This window comes from Xenopus laevis, chromosome 2S (assembly GCF_017654675.1).
Source record: "Xenopus laevis strain J_2021 chromosome 2S, Xenopus_laevis_v10.1, whole genome shotgun sequence".
NCBI lineage: Eukaryota > Metazoa > Chordata > Amphibia > Anura > Pipidae > Xenopus > Xenopus laevis.
In genome coordinates this window covers 168465960-168493556 of record NC_054374.1, presented here as the reverse complement: position 1 = coordinate 168493556, position 27597 = coordinate 168465960, and the positions used below count along the sequence as shown (strand labels likewise).

General features: G+C 39.0%; 1 protein-coding gene across 1 annotated transcript; it reads right to left on the bottom strand.

Moving 5' to 3' along the window:
• Positions 1–12101: 12101 nt before the first annotated feature.
• Positions 12102–27323, bottom strand: LOC108709063 (erythroblast NAD(P)(+)--arginine ADP-ribosyltransferase-like). The gene is made up of 4 exons (XM_041584684.1): positions 27072–27323; positions 18139–18235; positions 16450–17179; positions 12102–12636 (listed from the first exon to the last, which is right to left on the bottom strand). Exons 2-4 carry the CDS (start codon positions 18217–18219, stop codon positions 12587–12589), a joined length of 861 nt encoding a protein of 286 aa, XP_041440618.1. The 5' UTR covers positions 18220–18235; positions 27072–27323; the 3' UTR covers positions 12102–12586.
• Between the last annotated feature and the right edge of the window lie 274 nt (positions 27324–27597).

Below are 27597 nucleotides of genomic sequence, written 5' to 3'. Positions count from 1 at the left end.
AAGTGCTGGGAGTTCTATGCCCTTGGTCTAGGGGCGATGCCCTGCAGAATGCCAGTATAATGTGTGTAAGTCAGATAATGTGCAGCAGCAGCAGATAAATAACTGTCATTTTATGAAAGTGAAACCCTCCCAAAATTTGAGAGAAAAACAAGAAGAAACAACATGATGACATTGCAATATATATATATATATAGTCCCATACACCTGTGCTAATGATGTTCCAACTCAGCCTTGTACAACCTCACTCTGATCATGTGACCAGACACAGCCTCTGTTACATCCAATAGGGGAATTACTTTAATTTTATATGAGATCATGGCAAAGTTATAGCTTAGAGAACCTTTTATTTCAGCTGTTATTTCCCATATCTGATCTCCTGTGGGTTCAATGCACCAAATGTCTTTCTATCACTCTCTCAGAATGACATGGAATGACTTGTAGAGGCTTCTGGTTCCCAACTGGCGTCGTTATTAATGACATGGCCACTTGTTGATGTGTGTGGCTTCTTTCTTGCCCTTGGTACCATGGGAAAATCCAAGCAATCCAGCCAAGACCTCAGAAACAAAAATGTGGGACCTCTATAAGTCTGGTTCCTTCTTAGGAACAATCTTCAAAACTCAGGTCCCATCAGCATCTGGACAAACAACTATACAACAAATATAAACATTAGCCAACTTTGTTGCAACTCTGAAACTGAACAAAAGGAAAATTGTTAGGGTGATAAAGACATTAAAGAATGGGGTTTATAACTTGGGGGTGTATGAGTGCACTGGAGCGTTTCTACTTATAAATGTGCAACGTCACAACCAAAAAGCAAATTAGCAACATTAGAAGAAACAACACAAAACTTTAATATAAATGGTTCTATGGCTAGGGGTCCAGTAAGGGGTTAACGGTGACTCTGAATAGACACAAATGGCCAATAAACGAGTAGCAACAAGTTGGTGTATTTGCTGCTTGAACAGAAAACTCCGATTATGAAACGACAACATTATGAAAAGAATACGAATTCTGCATTTGGCAACAAGAAATATTAAAATGATCGTTTTGCACAAAATTAGAGCCAAAAAAAGGATTCAGTTAATGGGGAAAAATGAAGACTTTCTAAGAACATTACAAAATGAACTGATATATTCTATGTATATAATTCATGTGATGTAGTTGTATAATCACATTTACTTTACAGTGCTACGCAATATGTTGGCGCTATATAAATACATGTTAATAATAATAATATTAATAACCATCTTTAATTGAATGGCAGCCACTGCCAAACAGTTGTTTTCAGATTGTTCCCCAGAAACAAATGTTTATTCCAATTACTTTCCATCTTTTATTTTTTATCATTTTCCTAAAATGTCAGTGTAAAGTTTAATGTTTGTGTCTCTGGTGTCTCAGTCTGACAACTCAGTGATCCAGGAGCCTCTGAACCGATACAATTTATTACATTTAGTTGATCCATTAGTTGCTCCATGTCTCAGTAGGATCTATGGGGAATATAAGTGTAACTATTGTATCAAGTCTGACAGTTGCCTTTAATGACACTCAGGGATTCTGCTCAGCAGGGACAAACATAACAAATGGATCAACTTAATGGTTTAATTTAGAACAGTTTGGGGGGTCGCGACCCCCTGCCAGAGCTGCTTTAGAAGGTGAAAAATGACACTTTACACTAGAATATTAGAAAAACAGTCACAAATAGAAAGTAGAAATGAATTTCTATTTCTGATAAACTATCTGCAACCAACTGAACGGAAACAAGTGTTTGAAGATGAACATCCCCTTTAAGATTACAGAGGTTGTATAATAATCTCTCTAATGATTTATTTACCAGTAGGTCTTTCCAGCTGACACAAGGTCACCCATTCCGATTAGAAGAAAAGAGGTTCCGCCTAAATATTGGGAAGGGGTTTGTTACAGTGAGAGCTGTGAAGATGTGGAATTCTCTCCCTGAATCAGTGGTACAGGCTGATACATTAGATAGGTACAAGGAAGGGTCGGATGCTTTATTCACCAGTAGCTCCTCCCAGCAGACAGGAGGGAGCCAATGAGATTAGAGGAGGGAAAGGGGTGTTACAGGGAGAGCTGGGAAGTGAATCAGGGTACAGGCTGATACATTAGATAGGTATAAGGAAGGGTTGGATGCTTATTCACCAGTAGCTCCTCCCAGCAGACAGGAGGGAGCCAATGAGATTAGAGGAGGGAAAGGGGTGTTATAGGGAGAGCTGGGAAGTGAATCAGTGGTACAGGCTGATACATTAGATAGGTACAAGGAAGGGTCGGATGCTTTATTCACCAATAGCTCCTCCCAGCAGAGAGGAGGGAGCCAATGAGATTACAGGAGGGAAAGGGGTGTTACAGGGAGAGCTGGGAAGTGAATCAGTGGTACAGGCTGATACATTAGATAGGTATAAGGAAGGGTCGGATGCTTTATTCACCAGTAGCTCCTCCCAGCAGACAGGAGGGAGCCAATGAGATTAGAGGAGGGAAAGGGGTGTTACAGGGAGAGCTGGGAAGTGAATCAGGGGTACAGACTGATACATTAGATAGGTACAAGGAAGGGTCGGATGCTTTATTCACCAGTAGCTCCTCCCAGCAGACAGGAGGGAGCCAATGAGATTAGAGGAGGGAAAGGGGTGTTACAGGGAGAGCTGGGAAGTGAATCAGGGGTACAGGCTGATACATTAGGTAGGTACAAGGAAGGGTCGGATGCTTTATTCACCAGTAGCTCCTCCCAGCAGACAGGAGGGAGCCAATGAGATTAGAGGAGGGAAAGGGGTGTTACAGGGAGAGCTGGGAAGTGAATCAGGGGTACAGGCTGATACATTAGGTAGGTACAAGGAAGGGTCGGATGCTTTATTCACCAGTAGCTCCTCCCAGCAGACAGGAGGGAGCCAATGAGATTAGAGGAGGGAAAGGGGTGTTACAGGGAGAGCTGGGAAGTGAATCAGGGGTACAGGCTGATACATTAGATAGGTATAAGAAGGGGTTGGATGGTGTTTAGCAAGTAAGGGAATACAGGGTTATGGGAAATAGCTCATAGTACAAGTTGATCCAGGGACTGGTCCCATTGCATTTTGGAGTCAGGAAGGAATTTTTCCCCCTCTGAGGCAAATTGGAGAGACTTCAGATGGGTTTTCCCCTTCCTCTGGATCAACTGACAGTTTGGCAGATTAAAAAATGTTAAAAGGTTGAACTTGATGGACGTGTGTCTTTTTTCTACCTAACTTACTCTATCACTATGTTCACCTGTAACTCACATTTTAGATAGTTGGAGATAGCAAAACTCTCTTTTGAATTATTATGCAATTAGTCTTCATATTTTATTTTTTATGTATTTTATTTGAATTGTTAAACTTTCAGCAACTCTCCAGTTTGGAATTTCAGCAGCTGTCAATTAATGAAAAAGAACTGGCCATTTTATAATATACTGAAAAAAGTTAAAGTGATTGTCATGATGTTTATGGTGTAGTTTTTATTTCTAAATGACACTGTTTAAACTGCAAATAATTCCCTGTACAATATAAAATGTCATTCCTGAAGCAGCAAGTGTATTTAGTTGTAATATTGGTGTGTAGGTGCATCTCAGCTCATTTTGCCTGGTCATGTGATTTCAGAAAGAGCCTGCACTTTAGGATGGAACTGCTTTCTGGCAGGCTGTTGTTTCTCCTACTCAATGTAACTGAATGTGTCTCAGTGGGACCTGGATTTTACTATTGAGTGTTGTTCTTAGATCTACCAGGCAGCTGTTATCTTGTGTTAGGGAGCTGCTTCTAAAGATTAGCGAAGAGAAGAAGATGGCGTCTGTGAACTCCGATGCCGGAATCTGCTCCGAGGGGTAAGTAAAGAGTTAGGGGCATTTGCTGGGGTAACACTTAGGCTGGGGGGAGGAGGGAGGGGGGTCTTGGTGGGGATGGGGGGTAGGGTTTTTTTAAATTAAGGGTTGAATTCTCTTTTATGTTAGCTTTGTCAAGGCGTTAGCTTGTGGCTCGCCCTGACTAATTCAAATTCTTTTTGCAAATCCTGCATTGATCATACCACATCAAGGGCTTCCATACAGACAGGATTTGCAAAAAGAATTTGAATTAGTCAGGGCGAGCCACAAGGGGTGTCACGTCTTACTATATGGCTCCGAGTTGCGGCGTGGGTGTCATGGCAACGGCGGCACCAATAGGAGGGAGGTACACACACTCCTCTCGATAGGTTTAGCGGGAGCGTGTGAGCGCGCGCGATCTCGGGGTAAGATCTCACGAGAATTGATTGACGTGACGTAGGACGCGGAAGTAACTTAAACCACGCGTCCCTGGGAACATTATTATTACGCCTTGACAAAGCTAACATAGCGAAACGCACGTCGGCGTTTCAATTCCTGATCTTGATTATCTTTTAAAAAAACTTGGGGTTAAACAATATTTGTGGAGGGTGGTGGAAAGAATCCTTGCTCGGCTCAACTCCTTCTTTTTCTCTGCAATACTAAACTCCCAGGAGACCGTGGAATTGTGGTTTTACAGGATAATTCAGCCTCTTAAATCAGTTTAGGGCTTAGTTAATTACGAGACCACAGTCCCGGTTACTCTGCCTTCTCCACCTTTGTGGTGTCCCAGGGTTAGAACAAACTAGGTAGCAGTTTTGGGACAACTTCACCTCCTCTTTTTTCATTTTCCTCCTATCTTCATGAATTTGAGCAATGATTTTAGTTTTTATCCTATTTAATGGCAGCCTAGTTAATTTACTGAATTGAACCTTAATAATTAGGAAGATTACTAATTCATTTAGCACTGCAGCACTTTATAATCAATGAATTTAATACTCTTATCTTAGTAAATTAATTATACGAATCAAAAAATTTTTTAGCATACAATTAATTTATAAATCAGTGATCAATCCAGGTATCACTTTATTAATTGCCTGATATTACTGTGGTAAGATAGAAATTGGCTTTTGAAGCTCCTCACTATTAAATTTTTGCACCGCACTTTATAACTTATTGCACAGCACTTTACAATTCAATAAGTGGTATATTCAACCTCATGCACTGATTAGTGGTGTTTATTTAAGTGCTTACTATTTAACCGACTATCAATAAGTGTGTCAATAATACTTTGTGACTGCCTTAGTTTAGATTGTTCTAGTGGGGGTTCTTTTCTATTTCTTTTTGATATTGTGAAATTTTTGAATACTGACTGCAGTCAGACCTCCACTGGAATTAGAAGGATAAAAACCTAGGGATAGTGGGGTGATTCGTGTTTGTTTTTAATTCAATAATCTGAAACCAGCTAAACTAGAAAATGATTTGGAAGGTGATCCACTCTTTATGGTAACAAATTTACGAGCTGAATTGAAAATGATGTTTTATTACTGTTGTAACGTCTCTGATTTGCTGTATGTATTGGCTTCATAAGGTGTACTGTCTCTTTAAGGCTTTTCTCTTTTTCCCCTGACATCTGCTATTGGCTGGATTTAGCCTATGAATAAGTGCCCCTAGGGTACAAAATGGGTAGGGAATATGGAGATGATGATTATAATGTAGTCATTAATATTTGTTACTTTTCCAATTGTTTCCCTGTAGACAAATGACTGCACCCTTCACTTTGATCAGCTGTTTGTACCTTTGGTTTCCTTCAGTTCGGTCCCTGCACAGACTCACCACAGGGGCAAGTGCAAATGAATTTTAGTGAAAGTGACCCCAGCGGGAAGATCTTTTGTACCTGTCAGTGGCTTTTGGTCTCATGGAAATACTTTTTTCTTTTTCTCATGGAAAGTCTTTTCTCTTTCAAAGCAACTTGTGGAGAAAACTTTACTGAGCAAAATGGTTCATCTGATGAAGTTCTGGCCAATCCTTTGGGTCCTGCTCCAGCTCATAACAACATTTTCTACTGGTCATGGGACCTGGGCCCTCACCCATCAAGGGACAATATGTTTGGTGTCACCATTGTCTGTAGTTGTTTGTGTGCCCCACATTTACCCACCCATCATACTGTATGGCCCAAGATCTGGTCCCATGAAAGATGCCAGGATCTCATTGGACCCATAACAGGATCAGGATCTCCTGCCCCAACACCTTGTGTGAGCTGAGCCTTCTGTACTACTACAGCGTAGCTTTGGAGCTGATCAAGCTAAAGAACTGATTCTATTGTAACCAATATATTTCCAATATTAATGGCACCACACACTGAACCCACATCTTGTTACTATGGCAACCACAGGATTTCAGGTGAAATGCTCAGGAGCAAATGCACAGATTTTAAACTCTGCTCCCCACTTATACATTTTGGAGATGAGATGGATCCAGACTGGATATACTGAGAATTCATCTTCTGTTTCTTCGTGCCCACCTACGAGAAGCTCAGTCACCTCTCCACTACACGTGCCGTTATATTGCCACTTCCAAGGTGGTATCACCAGGTATTATGTCCAACTGCATCACATGCAGCCAAAATAAATGGTTCCTGACACCCCAGGTTCCCATTACCCAACCAAAAAGCAGGTCCCTGGAGACTGGAGAAGGTTTCAGCATTGTGTAGATCACACTATGGGGCACATTTATCAAGTGTTGAATTGAAAATTCAAATTCGAAATTCGAATTTTTGATTTTTTTATGATAAAAATTGTCAAATTCAATTCAAGTTTTTGAAAAAATTCAAATTCAATTCTCAAGATTTATCATACTCTGGCCTTCCACTATTCGCCAGCTAAAACCTGTTGAATTGCTGTTTAAGTCAATGAGAGACATCCTGGTATCAATTTGGAGTTGTTTGCAGCCTTCCTGACATAAAGTTTTCAGATAGATCCTATTCACGCGAGTTAAAAATATTCGATTTTTTTTATAAATTTGAATTAGTCTAATTTTGAGTTCATGGGAATTAATGGGAATTTAAAAAAACTCACATGAATTTGAAATTCGACCTTTGATAAATGTGCCTCCCTGTGGACAGGGTTTACACAGTGGTTTTGTTACAGATATAAAATAAAATCAGGAACACGACTTTGCTCCTATAACTGCACCGGTGCTTCTGGGATGGTTCCCACTAGATGTTGGAACATTGTTGCTGGGAGTTGTTGCTGGGAGTTGTTTCCATTCAGCCACAAGAGCATTAATCAGGTTGGGCACTGATGTTGGGGATCAGGTTCACAATCTGGGTTCCAATTAATCACACAGGGGTTCTTTTGGGTTGAGGTCAGGACTCTGTGAAGTCGGGATCTTCCCATCTCAGCAAACCCCTTCTGTAGGGACCTGGACATTATTGTGCTGAAACAGGAGAGGGTCCCCAAACTGTTCCACAAAGTAGGAAGAAGGAATTGTCAGGAATGTCACAACATCGTCCTTTCCTAGCGAAAATTCTCTAAAGAATTCTCCCCACTACTATTGTATGTGGAAATCTACTGGCAAATAAAGAAATAACTTAAGGTGTAAATCAGTGCTGTCGAGCACCGTCAGTACCAATAAAAATGGAACTAAGGGCAATGTTCCACGGGAGGATTTTGTTGCCTGTGATAAACTGAAGATACTGAGGGTGACAATTCTCCACAAAATTATTCTCCACCGGTAATAATTGAAATCACTGCTGGCAAAAACTACAAATCACTTTGTTTTTCCAAAGTTACTCCAGGTGAGTTGCCCCAGAAATTTCAATGATTTCTGATGGAGAAGAATTTTTCGGGAATTAAAACCTTTATACTACTAGAGCTGACATATCTATGTTACAAAAAGCCCATTTGTCTGAAACAGAATCTATGAAGTAGGAGAGAATGGGTTGGAACGATTGGGGTTTTTTCTCCAGGAATTCACAAGAAAGCAGGGGTAGCAATATTACTCAACAATTCTTTAAATCTACAAATCCTAAATTCTGAAAGACATCATTTTGCTAGATTTGTTTTTGCACCTGTGTTCTCTATATGCACCTAACATTAATAAAAGAAGAATTTCACTCTCTGATAATTAAAAAAAAATAAGTCTCTGTTCCCTAAACAAATGAATGGTTGGAAGAGACTTCAATGAGTCAAATATCAGTTTTTTGGTAAGAATAGAACTTTGCAAAGATTCTCTTTACCAAATCCAAATTACTATCTAGTTTATTTAAAACAAGCAGATTTAGTAGATATATGGAGAAGACTGCACCATCTGGAAAAGATTTTACTTTTATCCCCCATGCACATGAAATTGGAACTGGAAACAAACACAATAAAATTAATAGAATTGAATTTTGGATTTAAAACACAAAGTACATTTCTACGCTATTTGGGAGTTAATCTTACAGCTAAGCTCTCTGAACTATATAAAGCCAACTTTCCTATGATGTTTAAATCATTAATACAAAACTTGTTGCAATGGGGTAAACATCATATATCTTGGATAGGGAGGATACATTGTGTTAAAATGGTGATAATACCAAAAATTGTTTACTTATTTCGCACTTTGCCGATTAAGCTCCTTATAGCAGACTTGAAAAAATTCCAATCTCACATAAACAATTTCATATGGCAGAATAAACGCCCACGAATTTCGAGAAATATTTTGTATCTACATAAAAAAAATGGAGGCCTTTCGGTTCCAAATGTTATAAGATATTACCAGGCGGCCAGACTGGCACAATGGACTTTAGTACATGCAGGATCATCGGCTCCTATATGGGTCCAAATAGAAAATAATCTATTGTACCCATATAGCTTGCAGCAAGTATTATGGTTAGCGAAAATACCATTCCAAAATTTCAATGAGGTCTCCCCTATTACAGCTGATATGCTAGATCTTTGGCGAATGCTTGCAAAAAAGAACGATCTTTTATCATCCCCCCCACTACTCAGATCTTTTTTAAACAATAGAGAATTTATCCCAGGACTTTCACAGCAACAGTTTGGGTGGTGGATGAATAAGGGAATCACTACGCTAGATTCTCTAATTAGAAGAGGAAAATGTCTCTCTATAAAACAGCTTGTCGACACCTATCAACTTCCTCCGCAAGAACTATTTAGAGCCTCACAAGTATTACATTATGTAAAAAAGCAGATTGCATTAACTGAAAGTGGATCACTTACTTTGTCTAGTTTTGAAGCAGTGTGTAAACAAACACCACTGGCTCCCGGGATACTTAGCCTGGTATATAAAAAATTAAATCGATTGGCACCGAACAACAAGAAGCTCCCCTATATGCTGGAGTGGGAAAAAGATTTTAGTGACCAATTTTCAACTCAACAGTGGTCAAATTGTAACTTGATAGCGAACAAGGGGAGTAACTGTGTGGCTGTCATGGAGACATCTGTAAAATTGTTACATAGAGCGTACTTGGTCCCAGCTAGATTGCATAGAATTTATCCCTCATGTGACCCGAGATGTTTCCGGGGGTGTACTGAAAGGGGAACCATGGCACACATATGGTGGGAATGCAAGGTTGTATCTAAATATTGGGATAAGGTAGTTCACCTGTTATCAAAAGTGATAGGTTCCAGATTTATTAAGGATCCTTTTGTTATGCTGTTAGGAATGAGACCAAAAAAGATGTCTAAAATAACATACAGATTATGTCAACATATACTTATGGCAGCTAGGATAAATGTTTCCAGTAATTGGAAAAAGACAGATATATCTATAGCATCTCTCAAAATGAGAATAATTCAGATAGCAGCCAATGAGAAACTGGATCATATGCTATTAAATGATATGGAAACATATGAAAAAACTTGGCTTCCATGGTTAATATATGAAAAAGATGCAACACTCAATTTAGTACTACGTATCTAGAGAAATATACTGGAATTATGAGAACTGAATAATTAGGGCCACTGCTAAAAAGGCAAAGGTTGTAAATCATAATACGAAAAACCCTGGTTGCCAAAGGGGGTTGTGTTTTTTTTTTTTTTTTTCTTTTAGGGGTTGTTATGTATAGGAAATATTGTGAATGCCACTTTTTTTCCTGTAATTTATTTTTCTTTTTTTTTCATGTCTTTTGTTTGAAAATGTAATAAAAATAAAAATATAAAAATTGAAAAAAAAAAACAAGCAGATTTAGTAGATATATGGAGAAGATTGCACCATCTGGAAAAGATTTTACTTTTTTTCCCCCCATGCACATGAAATTGGAACTGGAAACAAATATTTATTTTCCTTAATGGATGTTTTTAATAATATCATCTCAGATAATAGATGAGCAATTGTGCTTCTGTTTTTGTTCAAATCAAGTCGAGGAGAAATCACACCAAATAAAATGTGATTTTTTTAATAAAGAATTAATGACAATGAGAAAGAAACAAGCCTATCTTACATTTATCAACTATCCGACAAAACAAAATAGAGATAAATAGAAAGATACTGTGAAAGCTCTTAAATAGTGGAGTAAACTTAGAGATACGTTTTTTATGAGCTAAACCAAGGCCACATTCAATAATTTCAACAATAAATCAAATAGACTTCTTTTTAATTTAACCCTCCAGTCGAGTTACTCAGTTCACTAAGGGGCAGATTTACTAAGGGTCGAATATCGAGGGTTAATTAACCCTCGATATTCGACTAGGAACTAAAATCGCTCGACTTCGAATATCGAAGTCGAACGATTTAGCGCAAATCCTGCGATCGAACGATCGAAGGATTATTCGAAGGATTTTAATACAACGATCGAAGGAATATCCTTCGATCAAAAAATCCCAGGCAAGCCTATGGGGAAGTTTTTCTTAAAGAGACAGTACTTCGACAATCGAATGGTCGAATAGTCGAACGATTTTTAGTTCGAATCCTTAGATTCGAAGTCGAAGTAGTAGTCAAAGGTCAAAGTAGCCCATTCGATGGTCGAAGTAGCCCAAAAAACACTTCGAAATTCAAAGTTTTTTTAATTCGAATCCTTCACTCGAGCTTTGTAAATGTGCCCCTAATTGTCACGCAAGAAGTTAAATTCATGGATTCAAACGTTTTAAAGCTGGGGGTCCTGATAGTCTTACTTCCCCTTTCTACATATCTATGATTTATATATTAGCCCATTTTTTATCCACTTTATTCAATGACATTTATATCAACAAAGTAGTATTACCTTTCTGCTTCTCATGTTAAACTAGTTCTGAAAGAAGGTATAGATCCATCATTACCAACTTATAGACAAATCCTATGGATGTATTTATTTGATTATCTAAGACTTTAAGATTTTAAGGAACACTGGGGTTCATTTATAAACACTGGGCAATTTTGCACCTGGGCAGTAACCCATAGCAACCAATCAAATGCTTGCTTTCATTGTTCAACCTGCAGCTGGCTTAAGAAAGCTAATCACGGATTGGTTGCTATGGGATACTGCCCAGGTGCAAATTTGCCCAGTGTTTATAAATGAGCCCCAGTGTGTCAGATAGAAAATCAACCATTCTTCTTGATATAATATCTCCCCATCAGAACAGTTTTGTTAAGGGATTAGGACCTTAATAAACACAATTTACTTTCCTAATAAATGTGGTACATCTTGTAAGAAAACAGAAATGGAGTTACTTTTCCTTTAATCATGCATTAGCAGTTTTAAACCACTTATATGCTTTCTGTACCAGACAATACAAAGATATAAGTTGTTGTGAGAGCAGAGTCTGTGCAGCTCATGTTCAATCTACTGCTCGTCCAAACCCAAGTGTCTCCAGTGATTTCCCTGATAATATAAAGGTGTGTTGCTATTCATTCACATCTCCCAGATTCATTATTATAATATTTATTCCCAGTGCCACAAGGTTCTGCCCCAGTAGGAACAGACAGAAGTAGTGGTGGGACCTTTGCTTGGTGCTGGTCAGGAGAACATGGTGACCTTGGGCAAAAAAAATATCTCCTCTCCTGGGATGAGAACCTCACTTTCACTGATGTCTATGGAGAGGAACTCAATGTTCACCCCATAGCTGGTAATTATCTGAAAGAATTAATCCTGGCCAAACCCTACAGCAATATGTTCAATAAAGGAGAATAATGTCAGGATCTGATCCTCTGGGGGCCTCTAGGGTTACCACCTGTCCAGATTTCACCAGTATAGCGATTGGTTTTTGGAAGGACTATACTGGTGAAAGTGCCTGACAGGACATTGAATTTAATGATCAGCCAATCACTGATCCCCCTGATGTAACAGAATAAATGGTGATTCTGCTGATAACAATACAAACATTTATTTAATATAAAATTTGTGAACATGCAAAGGTTTTAAGCCACACAAAACAGCACAAAACAGACTGTTTCCATATGTGCTAATGGGCAAAGAGTCTCAAGCAGCTCCTAATCAAAGCATTGCATGGCCTCTCTATTCACACGGCTGAGAAACAAATTACAATTTAAGAACAAATTATACCAGTCGCTGGAAGAGGCAGCCGATTGGCTGAAAAGCGGAAGCCACACACTAACCCCCCCACTGCTCTATATGACAGGATGGAACACAACCAACTAATACCCACAATGCAAAGTGTCAGTGAAGCTGCTTGGGGCTTACAGGTCACTCAGTGGGAAATCAGTCAGATCCTTACAGAAGACATTGAGAGGTTACAGTCTCTGGGGACCTTTGGGGGAATGAGGCCAATCTCCAGACTGTAGAAATCAGGGGTCAGGGGAAGAGCAGAGACCCCAAAGGGCCCCAAAGGAGTATCAGCCAAAATAATGAAAAATCGGAAGACTTCCATTCCCGGCGCTTGTGGCTGGAAGAAATAAAGAAGAAATATTAAGAATAATTTAGAGACCAACTGCAACATCCCCACAGACACAAAAGGCACGATTTTACTTTTATAGAATGGGTGCAAAAAATTATTGGAAAATATATTTCTTGTCCATCATAATGGATATAATTTCTGGGTAGTTATGGCAATGGTAAAGCAAAGTCATTTCATCAAACACTTTGTAGGGGAAATATAAATTGGCGACCCAGGGAGGCGACTGTGAGTTTTATATAAAGAAACCCATTCTTCTGTGTAACACCATTATCTCTCAGTAACTGTTTCTATCTTTATTTGTGGGATCACACACTCAATACATCACACTGTTTCCTATTTGATATGGACAGTATGGGGTCTGGCCTGGATGTGATGACCCACAATCTGAATTGATCATATATATATATATATATCTATTGTGCCTGAAGTGTTACTATAATGGGTCACATGGTGGATCACATGTACATGTCACCTTTAGAAATATTATAAAGAGGTGCAAGAGAAGAACGATGGCTAAAAGAGTGGCACTTTTATTTAGTAGACCACTACTTTGCCTTTAGTCATAGACTCACACAAGTCACATACCTTTAAAAAACTAGGTGTAAAGTTGAGGGCGAGGACTTACAAGGTAATTTTCTCCGAGATATTCCCTGAGCCACGAGCAACACTAAGGAGACAGCGGGAGCGTAGGGAGATTAATGTGGGGCTGAGAGATTGGTGTAGGGAGGAGGGTTTTGGGTTTTTGGAGAACTGGGCTGATTTCTCAGTCGGCTACAGGCTCTTTCCTAGGAATGGGGGCACCTCAATGATGATGGGGCAGCTGTTTTGGGAGAGAAGATGGCTAGAGGGTTGGAGGAGATTTTAAACTAGGTGGGGGGGGGGGAGGGTTCAGTAAAAGATTCAGTGGAAGTCAGGTTAGATGAGATAGTGGGCAAAGAAAGGGAAAATGGGGGAGGAGATTCGTCTGGGGGTTAAGGATAGGGAGGAGCACATGTCATATGTTCAATATGGGACCAGTATTAAATGTATGTTTGTAAATGCAACGAGTCTGACTGGTAAAATGGGAGAACTGGAGCTGCTGGTGCTGGAAGGAAAATATGATGTGATTGGCTGAAACATGGCTGAATGAGTCACATGACTGGGCAGTAAATATCAGTGGCTATACTTTGGGACAGAGGCAATAGAAAAGGAGGAGGGGTATGTCTGTATGTTAGGCAGGATTTAAATCTAATATAAAGGAGGAGGTTATGTTAGAAAATGAGGGGGCAGAAGTCGTATGGGTGGAGTTCTTCACCAATTGTAAAGAATCCAGCAAATTAATTGTAGGAGTCGCTATAGACCCCCTAATGTAAGTGACGAGGAGGAGGAGAAGCTCCTGATGCAAATAGAAAAGGCTGCTAGTTTGGGTAAAGTAATGATAATGGGGGATTTTAATTAGCCAGATATTGACTGGAGCAACAGTACTGCCAGATCAGTTAATGGGAACAAGTTTATAAACTGTTACATGACAATTTTATGGCACAGGTTGTTGAGGAGCCAACCAGAAAAAATGCTATTGTGGATCTAGTGATCTCTAATGAGCCAGAACTTATAGCAAATGTGCAAGTCATTGAACCCCTGGGTAATAGTGACCATAATGTTATATCATTTAATGTCTGGTGCAAAAAACTAATATATACTGGGGCAACAAAAACCAGGAATTTCAGGAAAACTAATTGTAGTGACTTGAGGGCTGCCCTACAGAGTATTGATTGGGGCATTAGGTTTTCAGCTAAAAATACAGAACAGAAATGGTTGTCATCTAAGAATCATCCTGTGTGGCTTAATACAGAGGTAAAGAAGTTAATGGGAAAGAAGAGAAAGGCATTTAATAACTACAAATCTGTAGGGACAGAAGCTGCATTTAATTAATATAAAAACTGTAATAAATGTTGTAAATCAGCAATCCGGAAGGCTAAGAAAGGAAATGAAGAGTTAATTGCGGTGGAGGTGAAAACTAACCCTAAAAAGTTTTTTAAATATATTAATAGTAAAAAGATGCAGGTTGAGAGTGTTGCTCCATTAAATAATGGTACCAGTCTGGTTGTAACAGATACAGAAAAGGCAAATGTGTTAAATCAGTTCTTTTCTTCAGTGTATACAATAGAGGAGTGTGAGTTCCCAGGCTCACTTTATAGCTGCACTAATGGCTCAGCTCAATCTAGTCAGTGGCTGACTCAGGATATGATTCATAAAGCTTTAATACAAATTAATGTAAACAAGGCTCCAGGGCCTGATGGCATACACCCCCGGGTTCTAAGAGAGCTTAGTTCAGTTTTAGACCAGCCCCTATTTCTGATTTTCTCAGATTCACTTACATCTGGTATGGTGCCTATGGATTGGAGAAAAGCTGATGTTGGAGAAAGGGCACTTAAAGGGATACTGTCATGGGAAAAACATGTTTTTTTCAAAACACATCAGTTAATAGTGCTGCTCCAGCAGAATTCTGCACTGAATCCATTTCTCAAAAGAGCAAACAGATTTTTTTATATTACATTTTGAAATCTGACATGGGGCTAGACATATTGTCAATTTCCCAGCTGCCCCCAGTCATGTGACTTGTGCTCTGATAAACTTCAATCACTCTTTACTGCTGTACTGCAAGTTGGACTGATATCACCCCTGTCCCTTTTTTCCCCCAGCAGCCAAACAAAAGAACAATGGGAAGGTAACCAGATAACAGCTCCTTAATACAAGATAACAGCTGCCTGGTAGATCTAAGAACAACACTCAATAGTAAAAACCCATGTCCCACTGAGACACATTCAGTTACATTCAGAAGGAAAAACAGCAGCCTGCCAGAAAGCAGTTCCATCCTAAAGTGCAGGCACAAGTCACATGACCAGGGGCAGCTGGGAAATTGACAAAATGTCTAGCCCCATGTCAGATTTCAAATTTGAATATAAAAAAATCTGTTTGCTCTTTTGAGAAATGGATTTCAGTGCAGAATTCTGCTGGAGTAGCACTATTAACTGATGTGTTTTGAAAAAAAAAAAGAGGTTGAACTTGATGGACGTGTGTCTTTTTTCAACTTTACTTACTATGTATGTTACTATGTTACTAAGTAACATATATAACAGTAATAAATATAACAACAGTAACATATATAACAGTAACATATATAACAATAACATAACACTACCATATTTAAAAGTAATATAGTGTATATAATAGTAACATATATGAGTAACAGTAACATATAAAACATTAACAGTAACATATATAAGAGTAATATATACAACAGTAACATATATGAGTGACATATATAACAGTAACATTTATAACAATGACATATATAAGCGTAACAGTAACATATATAAGAGTAAAATATATAACAACAGTAACATATATAAGAGTAACATATATAACAACAGTAACATATATGAGTAACAATATCATTTATAAAAGTAACAGTAACATATATAACAGTAACATGTATAACATTAATAGTAACATATATAACAGTAACATATATAAGAGTAACATAAATAAGAGTAACAGTAACATATATGACAATAAATAACATAAAACACTACCATATATAAAAGTAACATATATAATTGTAATATATATAAGCGTAACAGTAACATATTTAACAGTAACATATAAAACATTAACAGTAACATATATAACAGTAACATATATAAGAGTAATATATATAATAGTAACATTTATAACAGTGACATATATAAGAGGTAGATGAGAGTTTACTGTACATAAAGGTGGAGCATCTGAGTAGAGATTTTAAGTAGAAACACTTACCTTTCACCAACTCACAGTTGTACCTACTATGATTTTTCATAGACTTAAGGGTCATCTTGTTTTTATTATTGTTTGTACTGAAATCGGTGACTTTGAATTTCTCAAAGGGCGGGATAAGCACTTCCTCCTCATTAGGGAAGAACGATAAGTCCCTAATTCTGACCCCATAGCAGGTAGTGATGGTAAAGACCGTGTCATCTCCAAACTCCAAAGCTTTCTGGTAATCTGTTGATGAAGATGTGAACCGGCCAAAACGGACTTGTTTCCCTTGCTCAGTTGTGAATCGAGTCTTTGCTCCTCTGAAGACTAAGTGACAAGTTGGTGATTCCACAGCATCGAGCAGCTGAAGGGCCCTGGTCAGATAATAATGTAGAGCCTTGAAATGGAAATGATTTAGATAGAAATCTCTGGATTTCCCAGCCTGGCGCACGGCCTTATTGAAGGGAGAGTAAATATTTGGCTTATCATTGGTGTAGACCAACGTTGATATTGCATACTCATCCTTAAATCCAATGGGAACCTTAGTGTTTCCCTTTCTCTTTTCCCATTCTCTATTGGCACAATCCCAGGCATCAGCAAAGTCCTTGTTTGAGGTCTGCTCATCATGAAGGATTCTGTAGATGTTGTTATCCATGGCCTCAGTGCAGCCCAAGTACTGATCATCATAGGAAGATTCAGTCATGTCCAACACAATCTTCTTTGATAAATCTCTTCTGAACCTCCTGTCCCCCTGAACAGAGACACAATATAATCACTGGGCTCTTGTCCATCATTCCACCCAGGTCCCCCCCAAACACAGTGTCAATGTGAAGCTCCTCATTACTAAAAGGCCGGGGCTCAGAATTTCACCCCATATATAATAAAGGCCACTGAGTTTTCCTAGGGGCAGTAACCCATAGCAACCAGTAAAATCTTTGTTTTTACATGTGACCAGTAAATGCTAGTGGCTGATTGGTTGCTATGGGTTACTGCCCCTATTTTATTACTGCCCATATCTTTTACCATCTCTCCTACCGGCTGTACCATAAGGGGCTGCTCCACTCTCTTCCCAAACTCCCACCCAACATCCCATACTGGGGGCAACATTCAGTGACAGAGAAAAACTGGTCCCATGGTTTAACTGGTGAAGTTACATATGTCATGGGGTGAATCAGTAACTACCACACGGGGAGGATCAGTACCTACCTATCAGGGCTGGATCAGTACCTACCTCTCAGGGCTGGATCAGTACCTACCTACCAGTGGTGGATCAGTACCTACCTACCTACCAGAAGTGGATCAGTACCTACCTCACAGGGGTGGATCAGTACCTACCTCTCAGGGCTGGATCAGTACCTACCTCCCACGGGTGGATCAGTACCTACCTACCAGGAGTGGATCCATACCTACCTCCTAGGGGATGATCAGTACCTACCTCACAGGGGTGGATCAGTACCTACCTCACAGGGGTGGATCAGTACCTACCTCACAGGGGTGGATCAGTACCTACCTCACAGGGGTGGATCAGTACCTACCTCACAAGGGTGGATCAGTACCTACCTCACAGGGGTGGATCAGTACCTACCTCACAGGGGTGGATCAGTACCTACCTCACAAGGGTGGATCACTACCTACCTCACAGGGGTGGATCAGTACCTACCTCACAAGGGTGGATCACTACCTACCTCACAGGGGTGGATCAGTACCTACCTCACAGGGGTGGATCAGTGCCAAGGTGGAGATGAGAGCGAGTGCCCAGGTGATGCTGATAGCAGGACTTCCAGTCCCCATCCTGATCAATATATTTCTATAATGACAAGGCAGTGAGGAGTCAGTTGTTTATAGTTCCAGCACCCAAACCCAGAAGCACCAATCCCTCCTCCCCAGAGGGGCCACTCACTATACACTCACATGTTATACAGAACATTTCCAGAGCAGAGGAACAGAGCAATGAATCCCTTGCTGGATGTGGTATATGAAATTACATAGTCCTACTTGTGAGATAACTCATGTGGTATATGAAATTACATAGTCCTACTTGTGACATCACTCATGTGGTATATGAAATTACATAGTCCTACTTGTGACATCACTCATGTGGTATATGAAATTACATAGTCCTACTTGTGACATCACTCATGTCACTATATGAAATTACATAGTCTTACTTGTGACATCACTCATGTGGTATATGAAATTACATAGTCCTACTTTTGACATCACTCATGTAGTATATGAATTGTATTGGCAAATAATAAAACTCTCCTGCTGAATTATATCTTCCCCTGACCCTTGAAGGTTCTCAGTGGGTGAGAGATGGGTGTTGTTGAACTACAGGCTGCTGTTATCAGGAATAACTGAACCCACAGACATGCCTATCACTAATGTTCCACTCACTGTGTACAAATTACACACACTGTGCACAGAGGATACACTAGTTGTATCATTAGTACGAGGCGATTAGGTTGTGTCTCTGGAGGATTCCCCAATCCTGGGCTGTTTTATATCAGCCTCTCCCTGTATATAAAGTGCAGGGAGTGGGGAATATAAAGTAAATAACTGGCCCGTTACCTTTTCTCCTCTTGTGCCAGTGACCAGGGATTGCTCAGCTTTGAGGATATTATATAAGGCCTGAGGGTTGTTGCTTTTATTGAGAGACATCTGATCATATTATGGGATATAGTATTAGGGATATGGTGTAAGGAAAGAGCAGCAATTCCCACTCAAGTACTAGAAACTGTTTGGGGGGCTGAAGAGCCAAAACTATGAGCCCCTGGGCTTCTTTCTTAGACAGGGGGCCCTTGTGTTCCTTATGGGGCCCCACCAGAATGGGGGAGCTGATGTCCATCCCCATGTCCTGGTTACACAATTAAATGGTGAAGAGATTGGGGGGAATGTGGGGAGAGCAGTGACATGTAGGAAGTGCTGAATGGAAAGTGAAAGGAATTGCCTAAGGTATAGAGGAGGGGCAGACAATATTTGATTGACAGCTGAGATGTTTAAATGAGTTTACAACAGCTATGAATGCTTTAATAAAAAATAGAAATTGGATTTCCTGTTTAATTTGAAAAGGACTTTTATTATACAGATTTTTGTGTCTGGGTGACAGGTCCACTTTAAGCAATTAAAGGCAATTCCAGTAAGTATTGGCAAAGTGTGTGGAACCATGTGACCTGGAACAGGAGATCAGATATGGGAAATAATAAGGTTTAAGGTATAAGAAGGGGTTGGATGGTGTTTAGCAAGTGAGGGAATACAGGGATATGGGAGATAGCTCATAGTACAAGTTGATCCAGGGACTGGTCCCATTTTGGAGTCAGGAAGGAATTTTTCCCCCTCTGAGGCAAATTGGAGAGACTTCAGATGGGTTTTCGCCTTCCTCTGGATCAACTGACAGTTAGGCAGATAAGAAAAAAACTAAAAGGTTGAACTTGATGGACGTGTGTCTTTTTTCTACCTAACTTACTATATTACGAGGTTCACCTGTAACTCACATTTTAGAACGTTGGAGATAGCGAAACTCTCTTTTGAATTATTATGCAATTAGTCTTCATATTTTATTTTTTATGTATTTTATTTGAATTGTTAAACTTTCAGCAACTCTCCAGTTTGGAATTTCAGCAGCTGTCTATTAATGAAAAAGAATTGGGCAATTTATAATATACTGAAAAAAGTTAAAGTGATTGTCATGATGTTTATGGTGTCGTTTTTATTTCTAAATGACACTGTTTACACTGCAAATAATTGACTGTACAATATAAAAAGTCATTCCTGAAGCAGCAAGTGTATTTAGTTGTAATATTGGTGTGTAGGTGCATCTCAGCTCATTTTGCCTGGTCATGTGATTTCAGAAAGAGCCAGCACTTTAGGGTGGAACTGCTTTCTGGCAGGCTGTTGTTTCTCCTACTCAATGTAACTGAATGTGTCTCATTGGGACCTGGATTTTACTATTGAGTGTTGTTCTTAGATCTACCAGGCAGCTGTTATCTTGTGTTAGGGAGCTGCTATCTGGTTACCTTCCCATTGTTCTGTTGTTAGGCTGCTGGGGGGGGGGAGGGGTGATATCACTCCAACTTGCAGTACAGCAATAAAGAGAGACTGAAGTTTATCAGAGCACAAGTCACATGACTGAGGGCAGCTGGGAAACTGACAATATGTCTAGTCCCATTTCATTTCAAAATTAAATATAAAAAAATCTGTTGAGAAATGGATTTCAGTGCAGAATTCTGCCGGAGCAGCACTATTAACTGATGTGATTTGAAAAAAACATGTTTTCCCATGACAGTATCCCTTTAAGGTTCTCTGATGCCAGGAAAGGAAATACCTGGAAACATTCATGTCCTTATGTACAATAATATCAGAGGGATGGGCAGGAATTCTCTTTCCATTTTCCTGAATTCTTTCCCACAAATTCTTAATTGCCCTTTAAACATGTGTCATTAAATGGTTTGTATGTATTGCCCGGGCATCTATACGGGCAGAGCACACGGCACTCGTGAGGTTCCTTTATACAGAGGCCGGTGGGAGGGTTTGACCTCTGATTTGTGACTCAGAGAAAGTATCTTCCTTAAAGGAGAACTTAACCCTAAATCTAAAAAAACCCTACCCCCATCCCCACCAAGACCCCCCTCCCTCCTCCCCCCAGCCTAAGTGTTACCCCCAGCAAATGCCCCTAATTCTTTACTTACCACTCGGTGCAGATTCCGGCATCGGAGTTCACTGACGCCATCTTCTTCTCTTCGCTAATCTTCGTAATGAGACCGGCGCATCGGCGCATGCGCAGTTGGAGCAATTTTCTGTTCCACGACAACTGCGCATGCGACAAAACTCACAAAAATTGCAGAAGCGCCGGATATCAGGATCTCCTGCCCCAACACCTTGTGTGAGCTGAGCCTTCTGTACTACTACAGCGTAGCTTCGGAGCTGATCAAGCTAAAGAACTGATTCTATTATAACCAATATATTTCCAATATTAATGGCACCACACACTGAACCCACATCTTGTTACTATGGCAACCACAGGATTCCAGGTGAAATGCTCAGGAGCAAATGTACAGATGTTCAACTCTGCTCCCCACTTATACATTTTGGAGATGAGATGGATCCAGACTGGATATACTGAGAATTCATCTTCTGTTTCTTCATGCCCACCTACGAGAAGCTCAGTCACCTCTCCACTACACGTGCCGTTATATTGCCACTATTATTGTTTATCTTGGACTTTGGATTCTGTGCCCTTCTGCATTAAACCTTTGCCTGGACTTTGACCTTGAACCTGCATTAACCCTTGCCTGTACTTGTGTCTGAACTTTTACCTTGTGCTTCCTCCTAGGTCCTGACTCCCCCACTAGGAGCCGCTAGGCCCCCTGACAGCACCAAAAGCAGTGGTTCTCAACCTTCCTAATGTCGCGACCCTTTAATACAGTTCCTTATTAATGATCTGTGGCGTTTCAATGCGCCAAATAATTTGCGAATTTCACAAAAAAGTTGCGAATTATTTGGTGAAATGAAACGCCACAGATTCGCCCATCACTAACAAGGAACAGTATTAAAGGGTCGCGGCATTAGGAAGGTTGAGAACCACTGGTCTACGAGGCGGAGCAGCTGCACAGAATGAAGCACAAACTGTAGGACTATATGAGTCTCTGTCTGTCTGACTCAGCTCTGAGTTCTGTCTGTCCCACAGGTGAAACACCCAGGATCTCCAGCTCAGTGACTTGTGACTTGCCCTTTAATCTGATCTGCACTGCTGTATCTATACTATATATATATACTATATACTGTAACTATACTATATTTATATATAGTAATATAATATATTTGCCCCGATGCTATCATGTTGGATAAGGTTTTTAGTCCATTGATCCAAATGGCTCCTTCATACATTAAAGAGACAGGTCACTTTTTACACAGACTTAGATCACTTGAGGATGAGGTGGGAGGAGATACCATTCTGGCCACATTTGATGTGGCAGTTTATATACCTCCATACCCAATGCAGATGGTACACGAGCATGTGCTTGGATACTTAAACGACCAGTAACATCAAAAAAATGTTTTTAAAAATTTGTTAGTACACAACAAAAAAAAACACCTAGACAAATTATACTTTAAAATCCCAAAGTCTTTATTAAGAAATAACTTACAGAAACTCTGCTTACTGTCTTCTACAGAAAAGGCGACAGGGCGACTATCCATGGAGCGGCGCTCCATTTCTCCCCCCTGGCTTTCTGCTGCTGGATCCTTTAGCTCCCACATGAACGATGCGGCTGCTCTCTGCTCTGCTTTGCTCTCCTCTACTTCTCCTCCCTCCTGACGAGCTCTGCACCCCCATATTCCCCTCCTCCCCTCTCCCAGTCTCTCCAGCCTGACAGGCCCCGGGCTGCTGTATCTTCCTCCCAAGAGCTGGGGGATGCGGTGGCTGTGACCCAGACGAAGAGGGGAAGATGGGAGTACAGAGCTCGCCAGGAGGGAGGAGAAGTAGCGGAGAGCAAAGCGGTGCAGAGAGCAGCCGCATCGTTGATGTGGGAGCGAAAGGATCCAGCAGCAGCAGAGAGAAAGCTCAATATTCTGATGCACAGATGTCCTTTTTTTTTGGAAGGACTGGAGCTCATATTGGGTTGTAAATATTTCACTTTTAACAATCGGTTTTATCTCTAGTTGTGTGGTACTGCGATGGGATCCAACATTGCCCTATAATATGCCAATGGCTTCATGGCATGGCTTGAAGATTTTTCGCATGTAGACTTCACCATGCATTGTCTGGCATGGTGGAGATACATCGATGATATTTTGTACTTGGCGGGTGACGTTGGCTCCTTGTTGCGGTTTTATGAGTGACTGAATGAGATGCACCCTTCGATCACTTCAACACTGACCCATGATCTCCATCAAATCAATTTTTTGGTTGTCTTGGTATGGAAGGATCAGGGGGGACATTTAAGTACTTCTCTTTTCACCAAGCCTACAGACCGCAATCAGATTTTGCACTTTAAAAGTAAACATCCGCCACATGTAAAAAATCGATCCCCGTGAACCAATTATCTAGAGTACATGGGCTAGTAAGTGACACACATGAACGGGCTACTCAATCACATAAGATGTGTAAGAAATTCTTTGAGAGAGGTTACCCAAGGAATATCATACGTGAGGCACAATATCGGGTGAATCACCCAAGAATTAGGAAGAAACAGGGTGAACGTATCCCTTTTGTATCACAGTATTCTGACTACAGTGAAGCAATTGCTGAGGTATTACACAAACATTGGTACATACTTAGAAACGTAAATCCTACAATGAGAGAGTTTAAGTTGCCACCTTTGATTTCATATCACAGGGGTAGAACCATTGGAGCCTCAGTCACCTCCTCAAATTTGAAAGTGAAACCAAAAGAATCCACTACCTTTTTGGGTACAAGATTTAAAGGCACGGATGTGTACAGTGGCCTTATGTTCATAAAGGAAAGGAGTTTGTTTGTCCCAATAATGATCTGAGGATACAAATTAGGGACAACTACACGTGTGACTCCAAGTATGTGATTTATGTCTTGATGTGTCCGTGTGGTGTCATGTATGTAGATGAGGCCACACAGATGGTCAAGTCACGTATTTCACAACACCAGTCAGCTATTATTTTATAACACTTTATAGAGAAAGGACACACTTCTGAACAGCTGACGTTTATGGTATTAGAGTTTATTGCCCCTCAGAAAAGGGGAGGTGCCAGAGATCTCAAGTTAAAAAACAGAGAGGTTTGGTGAATCAATAGGCTAAATTCATACACCCTATTGGTCTTAATAGAGACTATGATTTGTTTCTATTTATGTAAAATAATGTTTGACATTGTTTGCAGTATATTTATGAAATGAAATGTATACTCATGTTACTTGATATGTGATGTCACTTCCTTCTGAATCCCTTTAAATGCATTCTGCGTACCTGTAGCTTCATAAAGGGCATGTGACTTGCCCGAAACGTCGCATTATGATGTGACTCTTTTAATATACGTTTTCAGCAAATTACTAAAGAAAATGCCGCCTCTGCTTCTTGGACTTTTATCTATGATTGGGGACTGAGCACTGGGACGGGTGCTAATAGAGAGTGTGCTGGGGCAATTATCTAAGCTTTTTCTATATATATATATATATATATATATATATATATATATATATAGTGAATAAAGTACCCCCTTTTGTAAAATATAGGGATATTATAAGTTACCGAGGAGTTTTTATACAGGTCATGGAACTCCGAGGTGACTTCTAATATCCTCATATTTTGCAACTGGGGGTACTTTATTTATTATAATACACAAGTTTCAGTGAGTCATGTGACCGAAATGACATCACTACTCACCATTTATAACTGATGACATCAGAACTCACCGTTTATAAGGATATAATTTACAGGATATTCATGGCTTTTGTGTATTATATAAATATACACTATATTCTGTCACTACATATATATATATATATATATAGAAATCCATCAGTAGAAAGCAGCGCACACTGGAATTTTTAAAAGTTTAATTTATTTATCAAAAATTTTTAAAATATTACATGTATCGACGTTTCGGTCCTGGTCTTGGACCGTTCTCAAGACCAGGACCGAAACGTCGATACATGTAATATTTTAAAAATTTTTGATAAATAAATTAAACTTTTAAAAATTCCAGTGTGCGCTGCTTTCTACTGATGGATTTCTGAATATTTGACACAGCAGCAGCACCTGGTACTTTTCCATTCGAAGGTGTGCGAGAGACCAATTTTGTGCTTTCTATATATATATATATATATATATATATATACACTATCTATTACTATCTATTACTATCTATTACCATCTTTTACTATCTATTACTATCTATTACCATCTATTACCATCTATTACTATATATTACCATTTATTACTATCTATTACTATCTATTACCATCTATTACTATTTATTACTATCTATTACCATCTATTACTATCTATTATCATCTATTACCATCTATTACTATCTATTACCATCTATTACCATCTATTACTATCTATTACTGTCTATTACCATCTATTACTATCTATTACTATCTATTACCATCTATTACCATCTATTACCATCTATTACCATTTATTACTATCTATTACTATTTATTACTATCTATTACCATCTATTACTATCACTTACTATCTATTACTGTCTATTACTATCTATTACCATCTATTACTATCTATTACTATCTATTACTATCTATTACTATCTATTACTATTTATTACTATCTATTACCATCTATTACTATCTATTACCATCTATTACTATCTATTACTATCTATTACTATCTATTACCATCTATTACCATCTGTTACCATCTATTACCATCTATTACTATCTATTACCATCTATTACTGTCTATTACTGTCTATTACTATCTATTACCATCTATTGCCATCTATTACCATTTATTACTATCTATTACCATCTATTACTATCTATTACTATCTATTACTATCTATTACTATTTATTACTATCTATTACCATCTATTACTATCTATTACCATCTATTACTATCTATTACTATCTATTACCATCTATTACCATCTGTTACCATCTGTTACCATCTATTACTATCTATTACTATCTATTACCATCTATTACTATCTATTACTATCTATTACTATCTATTACCATCTATTACTATCTATTACCATCTATTACTATCTATTACTATCTATTACTATCTATTACCATCTATTACCATCTATTACCATCTATTACTATCTATTACTATCTATTACCATCTATTACCATCTGTTACCATCTGTTACCATCTATTACTATCTATTACTATCTATTACTATCTATTACTATCTATTACTATCTATTACTATTTATTACTATCTATTACCATCTATTACTATCTATTACTATCTATTACTATCTATTACTATCTATTACTATCTATTACCATCTATTACCATCTATTACTATCTATTACTATCTATTACTATCTATTACCATCTATTACCATCTGTTACCATCTATTACTATCTATTACTATCTATTACCATCTATTACTATCTATTACTGTCTATTACTATCTATTACCATCTATTGCCATCTATTACCATTTATTACTATCTATTACCATCTATTACTATCTATTACTATCTATTACTATCTATTACTATCTATTACTATCTATTACCATCTATTACCATCTGTTACCATCTATTACTATCTATTACTATCTATTACCATCTATTACTATCTATTACCATCTATTACCATCTATTACTATCTATTACTATCTATTACTATCTATTACCATCTATTACTATCTGTTACTATCTATTACTATCTGTTACTATCTATTACCATCAGTGATGTAAGTAATGTGCAGTGTACAGATAACTGTGAAAATAAGACTAAATAAAGAGCAGAACTAAATATAAAAAGTATAACGCATCAAAACAGTGTTAATGTAAAGTCCATTATAAGAATATTCAGTTTCTCCCCGTGATGAAAATGTATTTAATAGTGACCTAAAAGCATATATTGAGCAGGGCGACTATTGCGGAGAGCGACTACTATCGGGTAGCAAAACAGGAATCTATAGAACCCATTCAGGGAAAGTGCATTTAGTCCTTCAATACTTACGCCCGTGTCGCCCTTCTTGCAGTTGCGGTGTGATATGTATGACCTGGCACCCTAACACGTATGACCAGCTGCTTGTGTCCTCCTCCAGCTCCCGTGTGGCGTCTGGTTACTATGGCAACAATACGCTTACTATAGCGCTTCTCTGCTGCGTCCGTGTGTTGCTCCCATCCTTGGCTTGATCACTTCTGTGCCGGCTGGTTTGGCTGATTTAACTGTCAGTTCCACGGTGCTGCCACCACGCCCGCTCCTGCATCATCCACTTCAGTCTCTCATGTATTACTGAACTGGCAGAAGGAAATGCCTGGGAGTCAAACACTTGGTAACCCTTTAGCCTCTGGGTTCCTGTATCCCCTTAGTGTTTGCCGTATTTCTAAAAAATATTCAAAAAATCGGGAGTCCACAAATGAATTCCAATTAAGCCGAAGGGACCTGCCCCAGTTCACAGGCAGTCGCATGCAGAGAATTTAGATCAAAAAGATATCTGTCCCACGGCCTCTTTCTTTCAGTAAAAATTGTTTTTTATTTA